At 35.8% G+C, this 21,709-nt stretch overlaps 1 protein-coding gene across 2 annotated transcripts in view; it reads left to right on the top strand.

Annotated features, from left to right (window-relative positions):
* Nucleotides 1-20,965, top strand: part of SNAP25 (synaptosome associated protein 25) — a 91,082-nt gene extending 70,117 nt beyond the window's left edge. Inside the window, exons 4-8 of one of the 2 annotated variants that reach the window (XM_001374399.5) lie at nucleotides 701-749; nucleotides 8,096-8,213; nucleotides 11,977-12,102; nucleotides 13,802-13,946; nucleotides 19,727-20,965. In XM_001374399.5, the coding sequence (XP_001374436.1) occupies nucleotides 701-749; nucleotides 8,096-8,213; nucleotides 11,977-12,102; nucleotides 13,802-13,946; nucleotides 19,727-19,795 (507 nt within the window). In that variant the 3' untranslated portion in view covers nucleotides 19,796-20,965. Of the gene's footprint in view, nucleotides 1-700; nucleotides 750-7,828; nucleotides 7,947-8,095; nucleotides 8,214-11,976; nucleotides 12,103-13,801; nucleotides 13,947-19,726 lie in introns of both variants that reach the window. The other variant, XM_001374420.5, reaches the window with a different exon arrangement.
* Nucleotides 20,966-21,709: the final 744 nt, after the last annotated feature.

Below are 21,709 nucleotides of genomic sequence, written 5' to 3'. Positions count from 1 at the left end.
TTTACCTGCTATTAAAATCTATTTAAGCCTCTCCAATAGAAATAAATACTTGAAAAATAAACTCAAAATATAGTTTTGAAAGATCTGTGATGTTTGGAAAATATCTTTTTTGCTTCATCTATCCCTCCCCCCAAATATTCCTTTAAGTCATGCCTTTTTCATTATTAATTGCCTTATAGAATAAAGGATTCTGAAAGGAACTAGAGTTTTCAAATTTAACAATTTTTTAGTAGAAAGGTAACTGCCATCCTTGCTTATTTCTCTCCTTCCCAAGCAATTCCTCTATTATTTGTTTTCTTTGAATGAAAGGTAGTCACACAGGGAAACCTTTTTAAAAGCCTGCTTCAGTACAAAGGAGGGATTTTCCTGAACTAAAGTTGGTATACAAATTATTTTCTCCTACCAGGTCACTATGTAGGACTTTAATTGTATTTGAAAAGAGCCTGTATTTCTCATTTAGCAACAGCCTTTTCTCTTCTTCACTACCAAGGGAAATAGGACAGTGAATTTTCTTTATGGAATCCATATGGTAGCTAATCATCTGAGACCTTCTCCTAATCCCTTAATGTTCTTGCCACATTTTCTCCCTATTTTTATTTTTTCCTACACCATTTCCCATGTCTAGGGTTAATTGATCCCTTAATGATTTCTCTTTTCTCTCTAACTCTTTTTCAACCTACCTCCCATTATTGGAATGTAGAGTAAAGATGCTGGTATCAGGACTTTGGTTATGCTGGATGAACAAGGAGGTAAGTTCATATTTCTTCCTTCAATGAAGTATATTGATTGTCATTTGTGTATAAAGATATAGCCAACTTAACTCATAAGATTTCTGTATTTAGAAATGTATATGTGCCTCAGAGGACTCCAGGCCCTTCATGGTCTTGCTTTCTTTATTCTGTTTAATAGTTTGTTTAAAACAAATACACATTGTGATCTTCTTCATATGTGGTTAATTTGTGTATCACTGGGAGATATTCAGTGGGGTTGAAGCATCTTTTAACAACTTTTAGCTAAAATTGTTGAAGATATTTTAATCAATATGAAATCTATCATCTTACCCTTTCCATTTTAAAGTTGCTCACACAATTTTTGTAGCACAGTATATATCATGTTATAAAAAATACTGCCCATATCCTTCAATTATATCAGTTCAGTCCTTGGAAAGTTGAACTCAAAACTGATTGCAGATGCCTCTGAACAAATAGGAAACCATTTTGAATGCCACAGAGTTAATATTCCAGATACCTTAACAGGACATAAGCAAATAGAGTTAGATGTAGTTAGATAAAAATATTCTACTGTATTTTTATCATAGCATGAAATCATTTGACAATCAAAATAACACTGTTACCCTTAGAATATGGTGGTGCCATCATTTCAAAATAGACAGGAGAACATTGAATATCTGGAATTTTCCTATCTTTCCATTAATTTTCAAGACTTAACTCACCTAGTCATACAGTAGTATTTTAAAGAGCTATAGCCACAAGACTTTAGCTATTAGAAAAAATATCAACAAGGAAATAGAACTGTAGGCTTCATCCACACACCCCCAACCCAGGCTTCATATGCAGAATTTGGGTCCATATTAAGTGGACTAATGAAGTATTTTATTTTAAGTTTTATTTTAAGTTTAAGAAGTATATTATTTTAAGTTCAAGCATTAGGAAATTATTCAAATTTTTTGTATGATTACTAAAATCCATGCTAAAATATTTTTCTCAGATTTCACTTGGTCCCACAAGGTGGTCTGCTGAGTTTTCTTGGGGTTACATAAAGTGTCTCCCAAAGGTTACTTTTCAAATACTACTGGCAACAGTTTCCCAATCTTTGGAAACAAAACAACATAAATTTATGAAAAATTAAAAAATGTATACAATAAAGCTAGAATTGAGCAGCATGTTTGATAAGAACACAAGTGGAGATTGAGTTTTTAACCATATTCTTTCCATGAAGATCTAGAAATATAAGACTAAAGTCTCATCCAAATACAAATAAACATAGCCCATGAATGATTTCCTGAAGCATCTTACTCTCCTTTATTATACTTCCATACTTCAGGCATCTTTGATTTTATCAAGGGTGATACTCCTGCCAATGAAGATTGTGATCCCTTTATTTTTGTTGGTTTTTAGATGTTGGAGCTAATCTGGTGACAAATCTGCCTCACTTACTTAAGTTAATATTAAAAAAAGAGGTGTGCGGTCCATTGCCTGACTCATCACACAGTGATGGGCATATAGTAGGTGCTTAATAAATGTATGTTAAATTGTTGCTGAATTGGCACATGCTCAAAATCTTTCCAATGTGGTAGAACTTACAGAAGCATGTACTCCACTCTTGACTTCAAGAACCCAGGATCCTTTTCATGCTTTTACTGCAAAGAAAAATATATACATTTGTGTATATACAAACTCAAACATGTATATATGCTCCTGAATATACAACCCAGTTCAAAACACCTTCAAGATATTAAAATTATCTATTTTTCATCATTAATTTAAGAAATTTTCAAAGCAGTAAATATAAGATTCCTACATTATTAAATCCCATGTTTAAACTGGTATAAAATTAGCAGGTTGCTGCAGACAAGAAGTAAACATCACAAAAGCCTCCTAAAAGTCAAACTGGCCAGACCATAAGTGAATCAATTCATTTCTGTAGTCAAGAGGCTTACATTTAAAATGAGAAACCAGCAGAAGTGATGGGTGTGGGGTGATTTTGTAATTATCATGACATGTTAAATGTGTTTTCATTGTGCTTTTGCCATATTCAGTTTAGACATGTAATTGCCTCAAAATGTTTTTGTAATGTTTTTAGTTTAATAATTGCAGCATCTATGCCTGGGAAACATATTTGAATATATGGCATTATTAGCTATTTCTATACAGAGGCAGGAACAAACTATAACCATCCTTCTGGGTCAGACTGATCAAAGAGGTCCAGCTACTAGGCAGCACAATCCTAAGTGACCCAGGAGCCCTAGACACTATGGTCTCATGGCCAAGTAAATGGACCTTGCCATGGAATTTCGATTTCTTCAATTATCTTGTCTGTAGGGCTAGAGCCCATGAAGCACATCTTAGTAAACTGCTAATAATGCAGTGGTAGGGGGCAGTGGGTGGCTCAGTGGATTGAGAGCCAGACCTAGAGATGGGAGGTCCTAGGTTCAAATCTAACCTCAGACACTTCCTAGCTGTGTGACCCTGGGCAAGTCGCTTAACGCCCATTACCTAGCCCTTATTGCTCATCTGCCTTTAAACCAATACAAAATATTGATTCTAAGATGAAAGGTAACGGTTGAAAAAATAATAATAATGCAGTGATTATTTAACTTCAGTCCCAGAGTTCCTTTAGCCTATTTTTCTTTTACTGTTTCATTAATTTATTTGCTTTGATGTCACAGATAACAGTTGCCAGAAACAATCCTCCCAACTAATGCCAAGCTAAGCATGAATGAAAAGTGGAACTATTTTGACATCATCAAACTAAAGGTTTTGAGATCACCCCATGAAGTGAAGTGGAGATACAGGGTACTAGCTTAGTTACTTAAAAGAGCTTTGGTAATAATATGGGGGAGGGAGGGAAGAGATTCCCTTTAGCTGAAGCCCATTCACCTCAACTAGAGCCTCTTAACTTTGTGTATGATGTGCTTCATCAAAGGGGCAATGCAGTAGTCCTCATTTCAGTTCCTTGTTCCTGAGCAAAATATTTTCCATTTTAGTCCTCTCTGAACTAAAATCCTCATTGTGCATCCTAGAAATTCCTCAAGCATTTCAGGGTGTTCTGAGGGCTAAAGCCCTGTTAATTATATCAAATCTTCCAGAAGAGAAGGGGTATTGGAAAAACTGGGACATTAATACATCATTTCATGCAGGCTATATCTTATCCAAAGAGAATAGGCAGGAAAAACAACCTATGATATCTTTAGCCACTTTTAAAAAAATGTACTGCACAGCTACAGATGGACATTAGTAAGATCCCTAGTTCATATTTTACAAAACATTACTGTTGCTTTTTTAAAAGGAAAAGCAGAATTCTCTTGTATTTTGACCCTATTAAAATAAACCATTTCTGCTTAGTTACACTCTTTGGATGGATACGGATGTTTTCTCCTCAGAAGCCTTGTTGATTGGGAAGTATAATATATATATATATATATATATATATATATATATATATATATATAAGCAGCATCCAATGAAGAAGCTGAAGGAGAGGAATATTTTGAAAAATAAAGAATATAAAGAGATGCTGCAAGATTTGTTTGACCCCTCCCCCCAAGACACTGAAAATTCCTTGCTTGAGGATGTTTTAGTCCCATTTGTAGAAACTTATGCTAAACCCATAAATTAAGCAGCTATATTTGCCATTATGGGGTGAATGTTGCAGGTGCCATTTGCATCTGGACATTACATAGGTATAACAAAGAACTCAGGAAGTCATCACAGTAAGTAGATCAATAATTCAAGTCAAATGGGCTTAGGAACCTCATTCACATAATCAACAAGAATCTGTTAAGTACTGACTAAGTGCCAATTACTATGCTATGCAATGGGGATACAAATACCAAGAATGAAACTGTGCCTACCCTTAAGAAGCTTACATTATAAAGAGAACTTGCATTCTTACATTTCCCCTATTTCTCAGGGAAATAAAACACTGAGGGAAAACCAAGAAATGGGGAAAGACAAGATTATAAAGCTCTGACTCCCATTTGAGAAGACAAGGTTGACACTAGCTCAAGATATTCTTTGATTGATGAAAGTGATTTCTCCCAGAGCTCAACTTTCTAATGGGATATTCTGTCCTATTCAAAAGAAAGACCATTCAGGAGTTTCCTAGAGAATATATTTACATATATTTGCATTTAATATCCATTTTATGATTTAAACCTGAAAATAAACCAACAAACCAACCCAGCCTTGTGAAATAGATACTCCACATATTAGACCCATTTTACATATAAAAGAACAGAAGTTCCTCAAAATTAAATGACTTGCTTATACTCATACAACTAATAAATGGCAGAAGTAGGATTTGGATGAAGAGCTTCCTGACTCCAAATTCAGCAATCTATCCACTATAAATTGTTGCCAATCTTAGATGTACACATCAATCAATCTATAGGCATTTATTAAGCCCAATACCATGTTAGGTGCTAGGGAAACACATACAAAAAATAAAAGTCTTCATCCCTCAAAATCTTACAATCTGAGGGGAAATAATGTGCATATGTAGAAATATCTAAAACGAATATGAAATAATCTGATGGGAGGGGATGGTAGAAAGCACTAGCAATTGAGGAGAAATAGGGAATCAGCAAAGGCTTCTGGAATTAAATGGAAGCTGAGCAGAGCCGTGAAGGATAATGCACTTTAAGGACAAATAAAAATCATTATGGATTATCCATGCCATTCTTGATTTTTTAGCAATCCAGATAATTAGGAGCTGACATAATGAAATATAAAGATATTTACAATGGGGGCACCTAGATAGAGAGCCAGGCTTAGAGATAGGAGGTCCTGAGTTCATTCTTGGCCTCAGATATTTCCTAGCAAGGTGGCCCTGAACAAGTCATTTAAACCCCAATTGCCCTAGCCCTTACCACCCTTCTGCCTTGGAACTGACATTTTTAGTATCAAGACAGAAGACAAGGGTTATTTTTTAAAATATATTTATAATGCAGTATGAAGACATATTTAATAAATACTTCATACCATACAGAAATTTTCCAAAACAGTTTTTATAAAATAAACTCAATATCTTTAGTAAACAGAGGTATGCCTCCCTTTATGCTCCCAAAAGATTTTCTGGAAATAGGATTACTTAAGAATAAATAAATTTAATGATAATGACTCCTACTATAACTTGCAAATTATCACTTATTTTAATTTTGTTCTTCAATTGGCAATGTCTGTAGATGTTCTCACTTTAATATTCTCTGCTTCCTCACTGTCTCTTCTAAACCATTCATTTTAAACAAACATTTAAAGGCACTGCTGGGTAGGAGCCCTCTATTGAAAGCTACCCTGCAGGGAACATTTCTTAATTGAAGAAGATATTTATAATATGAATAACTGATGTCTAATTTGTCCAATTCCTAAATTAAGATAGGGAATTTTCTTAGTATGGCCTCAGCTGTTCCACATAAAAAGTGCACTAGGATTTGATTCAATTTGACATGTATTTATTGAATACCTAGTAGACCCACAGGAATACAGACCAAAAAGAAACTTTCCCTTGTTTCAAAGAGCTTACTTTCTGTTATAGAATTAAGGATGCTCCATTAGCTACTTCTGTCAGACTCCTCCTTGAAATACTGCTATGAAACCCAGAAAAATATGCTTTCGCTGTTAAAATAATTTTGAAAAACTGACAAAAAAAGGCCTGAGAAGGAGAATTTTGTTACACATTTTGGAATCCATCTGTTAATTAGCTGTGAATGCTGGTTCATAAGTTATACAAAACCAGGGACAATGAAATTTACCTTTCCAGAGATCCAGTCTCCACTTTGGTTTCAGGGGTCATTCCAGTTTAATTATCAAGTTGGCAGCTGCCATCTGATAATTTCACTTGAAATGTTTTTAAATTATTATTTATGGCCTTAGGCTTTTAATGTGTTTGTTTATTCACTTTATTCTAATCATGCCTATTACTCAAAGGCCTATGCATGCATGCATGAAAATGTAAATGAAAGGAAGCAATGAACATAATTTGGTTTAGCAATTAGACAACTAGATTACATTGTTATTCTCTTTTAATCATCTTAAAAGTAATCTTAAATTCCTTCCTATGTATCTGCTATTGCCTCATTTTGGTGATATAATTTTAATTCATGTTGTCTTAATGATTTTTTTTTTCCTCCTAAAAAAACAAACCTGGGAATCTTCTTATGGTAGTCAATCCTTAACAGAGACAGTATGTCAGCTTTGCCTGAAGTAAAGAAAGTATATAATGATTCACAACTCTTCCAAAAAAGATCAATGTTTTCATTTATTCTTGCCACGTTCCCTGGGGTAGGTATCCAGTGTTACTTCCATTTTAGAGATGGGGAAACCAAATGCTGAACAGTTAAATGGCCTCCAAAGAACTCACAGCAAGTAAGTAATGAACTAGAATGGAATCCAAATGTTCTGGCCCCTAAAACTCTACTAATATTGTTCTTTGTACTGCTTCTATAAATTAGGCTGTGTTCTCACTCAGAGATTGAGCCACAGAGACCCATTCAACTTTCAGCTCAGCTGGAAAGTCAGTGGATAGACAGCCACAAAAAGGGGGAAAACTAAGAGTCAGTTACCATTGTAGTTTTACCCCCACAAGCAAGGTGGTTCTAATTTTTGCCATTGCATGGCTGAAGATGATGATAATAGAAAAGAAAAGAAAAAAGATATCAGTATTTCAAGTTGAAGAAAACATTTTCTCTATAACTCTTCAATTGAAATGCATGAAGAATAATGCTTTATTTCTCTTTCTCTTGAGTGTCCCTGGTATCTGAGTAAGTGAATGCACAGCCCTGTTTTTTAGGCATTCTGTATTAAACAGGCCCATCTTATGCCATCCCAACGTGTGCTTGAATGAAGAGCTATTTTAAACATCATTTTTTATTTTTTCCTTCATTCCACATCAGCACAGGGCATCTTCAGCGCTCAGCCTACGTCCTTCCTGCCAGCAATGCATCCACTCAAATGCATTGTCAATTTCTTTCTCTCTCTTTCTCTTTCTTTCTCTCTCAAATTCCATTCTACATAGTCATTTCTCATGTTCTGTTGGAGATCAAAAAAAAAAAATTCATTCCACCCTATCATCCCTTTGTCCTGACCAGAACAACTCGATCGTGTTGAAGAAGGCATGAACCATATCAACCAAGACATGAAGGAGGCCGAGAAAAATTTAAAAGATTTAGGGAAATGCTGTGGCCTTTTCATATGTCCTTGTAACAAGTAGGTACTGGGTACCGGCTCTGCTCTGTGGTGTCCAGTTTTCTTTTTCTTTTTTCCGTCAAAGTCAATGTCTGAAGTTTTGTCTTTTTTTTCTTTGTCCTTTTTCATCCGCTTCATTCTGTGGGGATAAAATACTTGTGTTTAATCAGAACAACTGGAACGCATCGAGGAGGGAATGGACCAAATCAATAAGGACATGAAAGAAGCAGAAAAGAATTTGACGGACCTAGGAAAATTCTGTGGGCTTTGTGTGTGTCCCTGTAACAAGTAGGTGCTGCCTGCCTGCCTGAAGCTTTGAGCCCCAAGGCCCATCTCTGAGCCTTGTCAAGCTCATCCCTGCTGGGCACTTGGGCAGGATGAGCATGTAGCATGCAGAAGAGATCAGTACGGTTTCCAATGCATTCATCTCATAGTGTAGACAATTCCATGGGAGTTATTGTAGATGCATCCAAAAAATCAGGCATACTGCAGTGAAAGCTTCACTGTCCACAACTCTTCTTGGTAAACGTTTCAACATTTTCCAAAAAGTGTACCCCAGTACAGAGCCCATTCCAAAGAGGCTGTCAGGGAACAGGATTGTATTTCCCATGTCACATCCCCCAACTGTAGAAACTGAAATTTTATTTCCAGAAAAAAAAAAAAAGCTAGGAGGAAGTTGGAGAGATGAGAAACATAGAAGCCAAGGACCAGTTCTCAAAAGTACATGTTAGGTAATTTGGCCCCACCATTATATATTCAAAGTCCAGAGTATAATATTAGCTCTCTTTTTCCATTTCTGGACAGTTTTTAATACCTTTGAAAGACATGAACCCGGATTGAGGTTAAAGAGATCCAGTGCAGGAGCACTTAATAATCCTTTAAGGAGTGATCAGTCTAAATTGATCATGTCCTCCTTAAAAGTCTTGCTCATTAGATACCCAGTACACTGACTGAAATGTTGAAATGTGTAGATTTTGCATGCACAGCATCACAAAACATGAAATGGTTCTCAAGATTATTCAAAGCTTGTTTTGAGTGCAGCAGAAAATGTGACATGTGGTTGTTAACAGTTTGCAGCAGAGGAAATACAATGGGAAGTGTAGGTTTCTCCCAGACACTCTCATCTGACTGACAGGGAAATCAAATGCATGAAATGATTGTCAACCATGCATTTGGAAATTAAGCCAGCTCTAAGGTCTCCCCTCACCCCTCCCAACTCCCTGTTTTAAAAAATCCTTTTTTATCCTAAAGCTTCATAATCCCTCCCTTTTAAAATGATATTTGATTTGCTTTCTATCCAATCATATAATCATCAGATCCTTTAAAGTTAAAACTTTCAGCCTGATTAAAATGTCCCATTTCAGTTTGGGAGGGGAAGAGGATCACATATTGACATACCCAAATAAAACTTCCTGCTTTTAGAGCATGATCTACAATAAAACCGGATTAACTGGAACTTATGTAAATGTAGCCCTCAAAATTAATCATGAATTTCCCCATCTTCAATTTTAAGAAGCAAATCACCAACTTTGTTGAAGTCCCTACTTTTAAAAATAAAAACAAAAATAGCTTTTCAGGCTAACATACCAGGGTTAGTAGATATTATCTCGTGCTTCCTCCATCTACAATAACTATATGGTACGAATTTTGCTTGACATTGAAAACTCAGAAATACATAGAGCAAGATCAATCACCAACAAAAGATTTTATGTTCATTAGTCAGAACTCATTCACCTAAGCAGGCAACCTAATGAATTTAGCAAAGATTTTTACCAGGAAAGGAACTAAACAAACAAAAGATTTTCTTCTTCCACCTAATTAACCAGGAAATCTGATTACCTGGACTACCCTATTCCTTCAGCATTCCAGTTAATCAGGTTCTTATCGTAGATCATTTTCAGTAGCAATTTCCCCAAATAACTCCAACAGTTGGCTTCATCAAGAATTTCAACAAATTACTTTCTTCCTCCTCAAAAGTATCCCTAGGGAGGTTTGAGGAAATCCCTACTGAAAAGAGCACCCACATGATGTTAAAATACCCCTTACAGATTTCAATTATTAGTAAGCAATAATTAGATCATCCACAAGAGGCCCAAATTAAACTGCAAAACTGGACTTAAATGTCCGCCATCATTTGTAGATCAAGCTTTGAAAACCATGTGTCACAATTCAGTGTGTGGTAGTGCACCTGGAATTCAGAGGGCATATTCCTGTCATAGCATGTTTTGGAGGACTCGAGTCAATGCCTATCAGTAAGTGTGAATGTATGTGCAGCATTTTGGGTAGCAGTAGTTTGCCTTCTTTTAGAAACGCACTCTTTTCCCCTTTCCCCAAGTTGCCAAAGATGGTGTACAAAACATCTTACATAGCAGAAAACATTGCAAAGTCCTTGGGATTTCATACAATCTGACACAGGCAGGGTCTACCAAATATAAGGAGACCCCAAGGCAAGTTGCTAAGTTCTCTTAAACTCATTTCTTTCTTTCTTTTCCTTTTTTTCCCCCCTTTTGGACATTCGCATTGCGTGAAAGCAATGAACCTTTGCCTACAGTAATTCAGACAGCTGCAGGAACTATAGACTTGCACATGCCTAACTAAGCATGGGTGAAGGGAGTCACCACTGTGTTATTCGAGCAGTTTTCTCATTTGTCTTCAAACGTGCTCTCCTCCTCAAAGGGGAATATATCAGAGCCACTTTGATGTGTCATTGTAGCCCTGTGATGAAGGGGAAAGGCAGCCAATTCCAGTGTTCTCACTGAAACCAATCCAATTTAACAAGCATTGATTAAGCACCTATTGTGTGTAAGACAATGTAGCCTACTATGGGCAAGTGTGATTCCTGTGTTTTGAAATCAACCAGAGGTTTTACTGCTCTTATTCCAAAAAACTCATGGTTTCTTCTATGCAAAGAACTTTAAAACATCTTTGATTGCTTTAATTTTGAGATCCCACCCCAAAATATGCTGCACATGTGTCTATGAGCCCTGCAGGTATGCCTGGATTTTAAAATTTCTCTCCAAGGCAGCTCAGTGAAAAATGGCTCCTTCAGGCCAGTCACTGCCCACAGAATAGTTGGAAGTACCAGGGCTTAAGCTCTCTCCACCCTAGCCCCTAGTCCAAGGAAGAGGACATTTGGCCTGCGTTTCACTCTTTGGGAAGGCTATTACTACTGGTGCATTTCGGGAATGGTCAACTACGGGAGCAGTTTGTGCTTAGTGAGAATGCTTCACTTTCTATTCATGCCTGTAGCTGGTGCATGAAGAAGATGTAGAGGACTTTCCCTTTCTGATGCTAGACTGCTTGTATTTTTCTTTTTTCTCCTGCGCTCATTTCACTATGCCTCTTTTTACTTTTTGTCTCTGTGGACAAAGGTTTGTACATCAACTCTCGATGTATGGTTACTGTTTTGAAGTACCGATATATTATCCTAGAAATCTATTGAAATTGCCCAAAGTAGAGCTCTAAAGGCCATTGCCCCAGCCAGCCTCCAATGCTGTGTCTTTTATGCCTCATTGGAAATGTCAGTGGCTTACGTGTCCCTGATGCCGCACATATATGTGGAAAACAGGGAATCTCTGTATGATGCTGTGTTAAAACTTAGCCGAATCTGTTTTGCTCAATGACAGTGTGTTGCTGTGATGTGATGTACACACTATACTTGGCAGTCTTGTTTCATGTCTGTCTGCCAGTATGTTTTGTGTGTGTGTTTTGTGTCTCAAAATATAACCGTGTCACTGAAATAAAAGTGAATGTCCTCCAGCTACCTTTATGCTTCTGTCAAATCCAACCAGCTAATCCAAAAAACTTCCCCTTTGGGCAATGTTACAGACTTGACAACTGCAATTGAATCCATTGGAAATGAATCATTGAGTAGCCTGGTCATGGTGGCAGCCAAACACAAAATATTTGAGTCAGGCTTATGATATATCGGTATACTCTAATGCCCCTACTGGAAACTCATTTGCTTGGTTCAGTTCTTAGCTTGAAGAAATAGATTGTAGCTCTTCAGCTCCTCCCCAGTGCATTGTTACTCACCCTCTTTTTTGCATAGGCTTAAGTCAAGTGATGCTTACAAAAAAGCCTGGGGCAATAATCAAGATGGAGTTGTTGCCAGCCAACCTGCTCGTGTGGTGGATGAACGAGAGCAGATGGCCATCAGTGGTGGTTTTATCCGCAGGTGAGCTTTGTTGGGTTTAGAGCGGTTAGGAAGAGGCGCCATGTTGCCTGGAAATGCCACGTCCTCCGCTTCTGCTCCCGTTGTATTTTCATGAGTTTTATGTGATGTTTTAGTGGAATCCAGAGAATACCAAAAAAGACTGTGGCATGGTTTCCTATCAACTAACCTTCTCTTTTAGTTCAGGCAAGCAAACACTGACTACAGTGTCTATAAACAGCAACAGGTATAGATACGTGGCGATGCTGAGACACTGAGTTTACAAAGGCAGTCGCCAACAGCTGGCCCTAAGACAAGCATATACAGAACTCGGCTGTTTGGAGCCTGAAGGACCTGGACTAATAATAAGTAAATATTCTTCAGGTAATGAACTCATCATTTTTTACATGATGTTACACAAGGATATTCGACAAGTAGTTAGGTTTGCTACCCTCTCCAGATATCAATAGCTGGGCTACTGTTAGCTCTTACAATCCAACTCATCTCAGCATTCCCCTAAGAGCACAAAATGTAGACACCAAGAAATAGACAGTTTCATCATGTCTAAAGGACATCTTTCCAGTTGCTCCTTGAGAAGCCAGAGGTGATAGTCAACATGGTCAATGACTGGCTGATTTGCCACAAGCAACATATGATAACTTTATGCTGCAATTTCAAAGTTTGGTTTGTTAAGATTGTTGGTCTGAGTATAACTTAGGAATGATAATTAGCATTGCAGAGCAAGGTGTTAAGATGGCCATCTCCAACAGTAATCTTTAGCTTTACATTTAGTAGATGCCTATATACAAATACAAGCTCTGAGTAATTGCAACAGCTAAATCACTGAAATATGTTGGCTCTACTGTGAAGACTTACTAGCCAGGGAATTTAGAAGCAGGTGGATTCACTTTATTCCACAAATCAAACAGTTTATCCTTCCAAATCACTAAAAAATAAAGTGAAAAGATAAGCAGGGTCTTCATGTTAACCTAAGCATCTCCTCTCTACTATCTGCCTACTCAACACACAAACACACACATATTGAATGTTTTTCTTTTAAGAATAAATCAACCTTAGACCATTTGGGGACCATGGCATTTAAATACAAGTAAATATAGGTTGTTTTATGCAACTGTTCCCACCCATATTCCTCCAAAGAAGGGACCTATAATTATTATCATTTCCCCTCATTCCTTTCCATCTCAAGTGAAAACAAAAAAGCCTAGTGATGTGATTCTTTGATTTAACTCAATAGGTTTGATTTCCATAGTGTGGCCATTAGTTAACAACAAACACACAGGAAAGGAAAATAGAGTTGTTTCCCAGTGTTATCCTCCTTCCTTTCATTAGGATCTTCCCAACTATAGCTGAATTTTCTTACTAACATGATTAAACTGTGAAAGTGGAAAAGATCATTATCCTATGCAAGAAAAAAACATGGGATGAATGAAGATACTCAGATAAAAAGTTCCATCCACTTTAAAATGCCATCAATAAAAATAAAAATATTTAAGGGTTTAGAGATAAGCCTGCCACAGCATGATGCTTAGATTTTTTTTTTTTTTTATAAATTAGAGATAGACTTTTTCAGCATTGTATTGGATAGAGGTCCTGCAATAGATGTCCAGTGGCCTACAGGTTTTTCTCAGATCAGCTCTGGGTCCTAGGTATCCAGAGTTATTTTGATCAGGGTTCCTCAAAAGAATTGTTTCTTTGGTAACAGGGTAACAAATGATGCCCGAGAAAATGAAATGGATGAAAACCTGGAGCAAGTGAGTGGCATCATTGGAAATCTCCGTCATATGGCCCTGGACATGGGTAATGAGATTGACACACAAAATCGCCAGATTGACAGGATCATGGAGAAGGTAAGGGAAATAGAGATGTATGTGGCTTCTAACAAGTATAATTTTCTCACTTTAGGCCTGCCTACTAAAAATGGAGGGGGGAGGTTCAGTACCAAAAGTGGCCAGAGAAGTAATAAAACTGATATTTGGGAATTTTGCATTAGAAAAGACCAGTTCTCTGCTTCCTAGCTAATGGAACATTTCTCTAGATCTGTAGTCGCATTTTTAAAAAAAATGACTGTCTCCAAAAATCTTTTTTTCATGTAATCCCCTCTAATAATTGGTTATAATCTTCTGAAATTGCCAAGGAAATAACTACTTTGTAAATTTAATTCCAATTAAAACAATCTCATCTGTTAGAGTCCTGTGATGTGTCTCTATTATGAAATCCCTGGAAGATATACTGACATTCTTATTTCTCTTTAATTAAAAAAAAATGATCATTCAACTTAGATACTTTGATGGGTCTGCTTTTTAAAAATCTTTTGACTTATAGGACTGAATTTTCATTTTCTTAGTACCCAGGTAACTGCTACTGATATCACAGAGGAATTTTTAGAGAAAAAAAAGAGAAAGCTTTACTTTGATCTATTGTATACTATATACTCTATTAAAAAATTCTTACATGATAAGGTATTTGATGAGTTCTGTGCAAATAAAAATAGATTTTGATTGATAAAAAGAAAAAATTGGCAATTCAAGGAATGGTAATCAATTCTCCCATTGTTGAGACAATTCTTGTGCTAAATTTTTAATGTATAGTTATCTATAATTTGAGTGATTTTAAAATGCTAATGTAGGCATTTTACATGCAGGAGGGTCAGGTATATTTTAATGCTTTGAACTGAGCTCAGAAAACTAACCCTGAAAAGCCAACTTGCATCATAATATACATTTCTATTTTTCTGTGCTTCCAATTCTTCATTCAGATGGCAGCATGGTATGGTGAATAGAATACTAGACTTGTCACCAGAAAGATGGCAATTCATGTTTCACCTCTAATACTCTTTATGTGAATATGGAAAAGTCACACAAATTCTCTGAATCGCAATTTCCTAATCTATAATACATACGAATAATGATATCTAAAGTATCTATCATTACAGAGTTATTACAAGACACAAATGAAATAATATATGTCTTTATACACTTCAGTATTCCAATGGCTCTATGATTTAATCCATATGAGTATTTCCTCCAATGATACAGACTACCATCCATCTATATGTGGCCATTTCATGTTATTATTATGCATATCTTCTCATAAATTCATGAAAGGAAATTTCTCCAAATTACTAGAAAAATGTTCTTGTTCTTCAGACATCTGTAGGACATCAGTGGATATCACCAGCCCATCACCTTGGCCAAAGTGCTATATGAATATGTATTAACAACAATCTTGTTGGATTGGGCATTTATTATTACACATTATAATTACAATAGGTTAATATATTCCTATATTACAGTAAATTAAATGAAAATTAAGTGACTTGCTCCAGATCACAAAGCTGGTAAGAAGGCAGAGCTAGGAAAGTCTTTTGCCTCCAAGGTTATTGCTACTTTTGTCATTTTGTATTGCCTTATTGATAGAGGGAAAATAGTACTACAACTCTGATCTTTTTTCATTTCATTGGTCATGTATCTTTTTATGCTCATTTGAAAAATATTTTAATAATATAGTCACAAAAGATAACAAATTCCAAGCTGACTTCATATTCTACACAAAGGCTTCCAATGAGGTTTCATTAGGCAGAAGCACTGAACTCTCAATGGATTATTGAGAAATTGGAATAGGGATAGAGATTGAACTGTAGTTTTACTATTATAGGGAACTCCTAGATGAGGAAACCCTCATTTCCAACATAGACTAACACCTTCCTGGTAATTTATAATTTTAGAGAGCTACCTTAAAAAATTAGCAGAGTAACTTAGCCACAGTTATATAACTAGTATGTGTCAAGAGTTGGGTCTTAATCTTGTACCCACTTAGTGCTGTGTATTTTAAAAGAATCATGAATGGAAATAGATCTTTATTGTATCTAACGGATTAAGATGGTTCTGTTTTCAGAAGGAAGGAAGAAGCCAGACATTTCCATAAGCTAATATAATTGCCAAGTTGGAATACTTTATTTAATTTACCTCCTATACAACTATTAATGCTGCAAAACATATGGTTGTGTTACAATATACCTATAGCAGAGATTTTATTATAAGGGTTAAGAGGTAGTAACCCTGTATTCTTTTGGAAATGTACTGTATTGTTTCAATGTGCCAAGTGCCTTGTAAAGTACAATTTTAGGCATATTCTAAAGTATGTTATTTTCCTGACATATTTTCTTTATAAAAAGGATAAATATACATAATATGCTATTATACAACTTATAGTTTTATTAAATATGCTTACATTTTAATTAAAGATCCTAATATAAATTGTTAGATGATCTTGTTTCCTATCCAACAGTACCATAGGCATCAGTCTAATGTATGGAATTCATTTTCAGCCTTTTGTAGGGAAAAGAAGAAATGGAAAAATAGCTCAGAATCTTTAAGAAGTGCATTTGTCATGACTGTGCTTGTTATTTTGTTGTATATACACATTTCAATTATAATTTTGGGGTGTGAACATAGCGTACATATACTCTTAAAATGCCAAAGGTTCACTTTTTTTCTTAAAAAGTACCTAATGGTGAGTTTATACTAATTTATGTTTCTATAACACAGAGAATAGATAACATGCACCCCATTTCTAATCCCTTTGGTTTTTGCTTTTCATTTGTTTTACTTTTTAAACAAGATGGTATGCTTTGTATTTACCCAATAAAGTACCATGAGAGATGAATGTTGGGGAAAAAAAAAGAGTTGGGACTTGAACCTACATTTTCTTCCTAGCTTCAAAGCCAGCTCTCTACCATCTACCATGATATGCCTCCTGTCTTCAGTGATACTATTTTAAAATTCATATTTCATTTAATGTAGTATCTTATGCAGGAAGCCATATTTCTCTCCCTTACTCCCTTTCTAATACTTTTTACTTCTTTTCTTAAATTTTTTTCCTCAATTACACATAGTAATATTTTTAACCTTTTAAAAAAAGTTTGAGCCAAATTCTCCCCCTTTTTTCCTCCCTGGGACAGCAAACAATATGATATAGATTTTACATGTGAAATAATGTAAAACTTTTTTTTCTACTTCTGATGTAGAAAATCAGCATGAATTGATACACCCTATATGCTTTTTGGGGGAAGAAAAGAAGCCTATTAATGTTTTTTTCATATTTCCTTCCCAAAGTCATGTTCCTACTCTCAACACTAACCCTGGTGACATCCAGTCATTCTAATACATTTCCCTGACATAAATTTTGTATGATCATTCAATATGATAAATGCATGGATTATCTTTATGGACTGTCATACAATTATCTTACATCTCCGTTCTAAAGTCTTTCTTTCTCTTTAAATGTTTTTAAAATTAATATTTAATCAGAGAAAAGATAAGTCCATTCTGAGAGTTGTTTTTTCAGAGGCAGATTTGTCATTTGGGTTAGAATCAGTGCAGGGCATATTATTCATTGTAGACCTGTCTAGGATTGGGAAGGGAAAGGCTGCTTGTTCTATAATTGGTCCTTTTCTTTTGGTCTCTCTAGGCTCACTCCCATGACAATCTCATCCAGTCCCATGACTTTAGTAGATGACTCACTACCTATGGCTTCAGAGGCAAATGCTATAGAGTTGTCTGAGGCTCTTGAAGATTAAGCTAATTTCCCAGTGTCCCAGGGCTAGAAAGAGGCAGAGGCAAAAATCTGAGCTCAGGTCTTTGTTACTCCAAGCCTAGCAAGTCACCCACTACTCCCCCTTCCCTCATTGCCTATACAAATGACTCATACATTCATAGAATATTAGAGCTGAAATATAATATGGGGGTTAGCTGGTCCCATTTTAGAAATGTAGAAAGCAATCGAGGGGAAATGATTTCTCCAAGGTCACGTGATGAATTACTGGCAAAATTATGTCTAGAGCTCCCTTAATCTAATATGGTTTTGACCCTAGCATACATAGTATTTGCATATCCTACCAAGACCCTTTTCCCCAAGTTCTAGATCTACATTCCAAAGGACTTAATTAGATATGTCAACCTGGATGTTTTATTGACATGGAGGAAAATCTGTTTTTAAAAAAATAATTGCAGCTTCCTCACAAACCAGTTTCTTTTTCCTGACATTCTTATTTCTGTCAATGGAAGTATAATTCTGCTAGTTCCCAAGACTAGATATCCTGAAGTCATTTTTCACTTCCTCCCTCACCTCACAGCTAAATCACTAAGTCCTATTGATTCAGCCTCTAAAAATTGTTTTCTCCTCCCTCAAAATTTCCCTGCCATCATTCGATATCAGGCTTATATATTTTTAAATGCCTTCTAACTTATCTCCTAGCTTGAGTCTCTAGATCCTTTAATTTATTCTACACATTTCTATCAGATTAAGGTACAGCTTTTTGTGATGTCACCATACCATTCAAAAACAATTAGCAAAAGTCACAAACACTTAGTTTTATGTTTTATATTCTTTGATTCTTTCCCAAATTACTTTTTTATAGTCTCATTATATACTCTTCTCCATGCATTCAGTATCTGATCCAAGGTTCAAATTATTATCATTCCTCCAAAACATTATTCAGTCTGCCTAATAATTTCACACTGACTTGGTCCTATAGTCTTCTTTCTGTTAGAAGTCCCATTTCCTCCACTGGGATCTGTCTCTCAAGAAGGATGTCTTCACAATTAGGAAGAATCAAAATGAAAATAAATGATCATCATTTTATAGATGAGGAAATTAAAATGATGAATAGGAAACCTATGGGCAAACTTTCCAGTTAAAATAAGGGGTTCTGTTTGGTGCTAAAAATAAAACCACTTTTATTTTGACAGCCAACTAAGTTGAGAAAAATGGAGCTTATCAATAAGTCATATGTATTTTACTTTAAAATAACTATCATACTTTTTAAATATATGTGTGCATATATATGTGTATATATAGCTCCATATGTAATCTATATGTGCATATGTATATATTAAGTCTAAAAGTTCTAGGAATTAATAACCCTTCAAATTAAATGAAGTGATACAACTCAATAGGGGTGGGATAACACCTTATATTTAATGTTTTTTATTAGAAAATGACCTTTTCTCCATCTTTCCTGGTCAACTGCATCCTCACTATTGAATACTGGGCATGAATAGAGTTAACCAAATAGATGCTAGAATAAATTCGTGACTGGAACAGGTTGAAATAAATGACCTCTAAGGTCCTTTCCAGCTGGGAGATTCTGCCTGTATAGAGGTAACAGAGCAAATCAAAAACATCAACTAAGAGTTGAAAGTAAGATTTACCATATTTAAATTTTACTGAGAAGCTAAGTGCTGCAGTGGAGAGAATGAAGGGTCTAGAGTCAGAGCTATGATGTCTGCGAGAGAAGAATAGGCATTTTGGTGCAAAACTAGCTGTGTAACCCTGAGCAAGCCACTTCACCCTGTTTGCCTCAGTTTCCTCATCTGTAAAATAATCTGGAGAAGGAAATGACAAACCACTCCAGTATCTTGCCAGGAAAACCCCAAATTGAGTCAGGAAAAAAAAACAAAGCAAAAAAAAAAAACACTGGAAAGATTTTATTTCATATATCAAGAAATAAAACTATATCCTTGAAAAGCTATGCCAGAAGAATATCAAAGATTCGCATAGCAACCCAACACAATTATCCCAGATTACAACATCAATGGTAATGCTCCCTCTTCTTTCTTTTTTCTAGGCTGATTCCAACAAAACCAGGATTGATGAAGCCAACCAACGTGCAACAAAGATGCTGGGCAGTGGTTAAATGCCAACAAATGTGTTTTCATCTTCTTGCTGTCAAGGAAGATGATGTTGTCATGCTTTTCTCATGGTATTTACCTACTAGGTTTGCACACATGCACATATCAATCCCCATTGTAAATGTTGTCCTGTGTAGTCTGTCAGCTTTCCAAATCTATAACTTGTCCTTTTCTTTTCTGGTTACCTTTCTTTCCCGAGGTTGTATATAGTGATAACTTGATGGCTCTGGCTCACTATGATGTTTTCTGTTTTATTTTTCTTCCTTTCCTCAATGATGTTTGCTGAATGACAACAATGTAGGAATGCTTAATGTGCTGTTGAACCTTTAAATATGCAGTATTGTTCTCGTAAAACTGTGACCTTCCACAGAGCTACTGCCATGCTCTTAAGCACTTAAAATTTGCTGTCTTTGGTTCTTCATGGCTGTCATCTGTCGTTATGATTTCATGATTAGACAAATGTGGAATTATATTAACAGGCATTGCACTAAAAGTGATGTGATTTATGCATTTATGCATGAGAAATAAATAGACTCTTAGGCTCCTACTTAAATAACATCTTTCCACGGCAGTAGCACATTGACAACGAGAAACACACATACACACAATAACACAAAAGCATGCTCAGTATTGAGACACTGTTGGGACTATGTTATACCAGCAAGACTGCAATAGTGGCACTTTCTTCTGTCAATAGAGTTGTTAGCCATAATCATTCTTTTTTAATTAAAAAAAAAAAGATGGATTTGACACTTGCCATTTAATCATTGCCAGCAAAATAAGCTTTTGGCTGAAAATATGTCAAATGGGTGTAATATAGGGGTTGTCTGCTGCTTTCGAAGACTATCTTTTGGAGGAAACGACTACACCATGAAATAGTGCAACGGTGTAATTTTTATAAGGCTGTATCTTATTAGTCGCTATTCCCCATGTGGTTTGTTATTGGTACAATTCTCTGTTGCTTATCTAGAGCTATGCACACCAAATCTCTGAGATGTTTAGTAGCTAATAAAGAAAAATTTAAAAATAATATAAATGAATGAAATATAGATAAACTGTGAGATAAATATCATTACAGCATGTAATATTAAATTCCTCTTGTCTCCTGTCAGTTTGTGACGTGATTGACATTTTGTAGCTAGTTGAAAATTATTAAAAATTATAGATCCCCCAAATTCTCTGTCTTGTCTTCCTTGGCTGAACTGTGCATTAATGACTCCTTATTTTCCTTTCCCAAGAGAGAATGGAGAAGATCAATATAATACTTTGTTTCTGATGAGTTAATGTGTAAGAGACATGAAGAAAAGGCAAATTTCCCTGTTGGGTGGAATTCAAATGACAATTGATGAGCCAAACCGGAGATGGAAGGAGTAAATATTATATAGTGTCTACTATGTTCCAGGCACTGTACATTTTATAAATATTAGCTCATTTGATCCTCACAACAACCCTGCAGGGAAGTTGTTAATATTGTCCCCACTTTACAATTGAGAAAATTGAGGCAAACAGTTTAAATGATTTGCCCAGGGTCCTACAAATTGCAAGTATCTGGATCAGAATTTGAACTCAGATCTTCATGACTCCAGCCCCAATGCTTTATTCACTATGCTACCAGTAGAGAGTTCTGATGATGATTTGCTTTTAAAATTCATGTTTGTCGATGAAGTATTATTGACATAAAGAAGAAATGCAGTTCTTCAAGGAAGCAATTTGAAAATGTAATTTGCATTCCCAGACCATGCAAGCTCCTATTCATACCAAAAGTCAAATGATCTCCCATTGATTCTCTCCCCACTAAATAAAAGCAAAACCCATTGCAATCATAAGGTCCCATAAGAACACACCAATCTAAACCCTCCATGATGAAATGGTTGGTCCTATGCTGCAATGATAGTATTACAAAGGTATTCTCTATGCTA

This window comes from Monodelphis domestica, chromosome 1 (genome assembly GCF_027887165.1).
Source record: "Monodelphis domestica isolate mMonDom1 chromosome 1, mMonDom1.pri, whole genome shotgun sequence".
Taxonomy (NCBI): domain Eukaryota; kingdom Metazoa; phylum Chordata; class Mammalia; order Didelphimorphia; family Didelphidae; genus Monodelphis; species Monodelphis domestica.
This window is presented reverse-complemented; position numbering and strand designations above follow the sequence as displayed.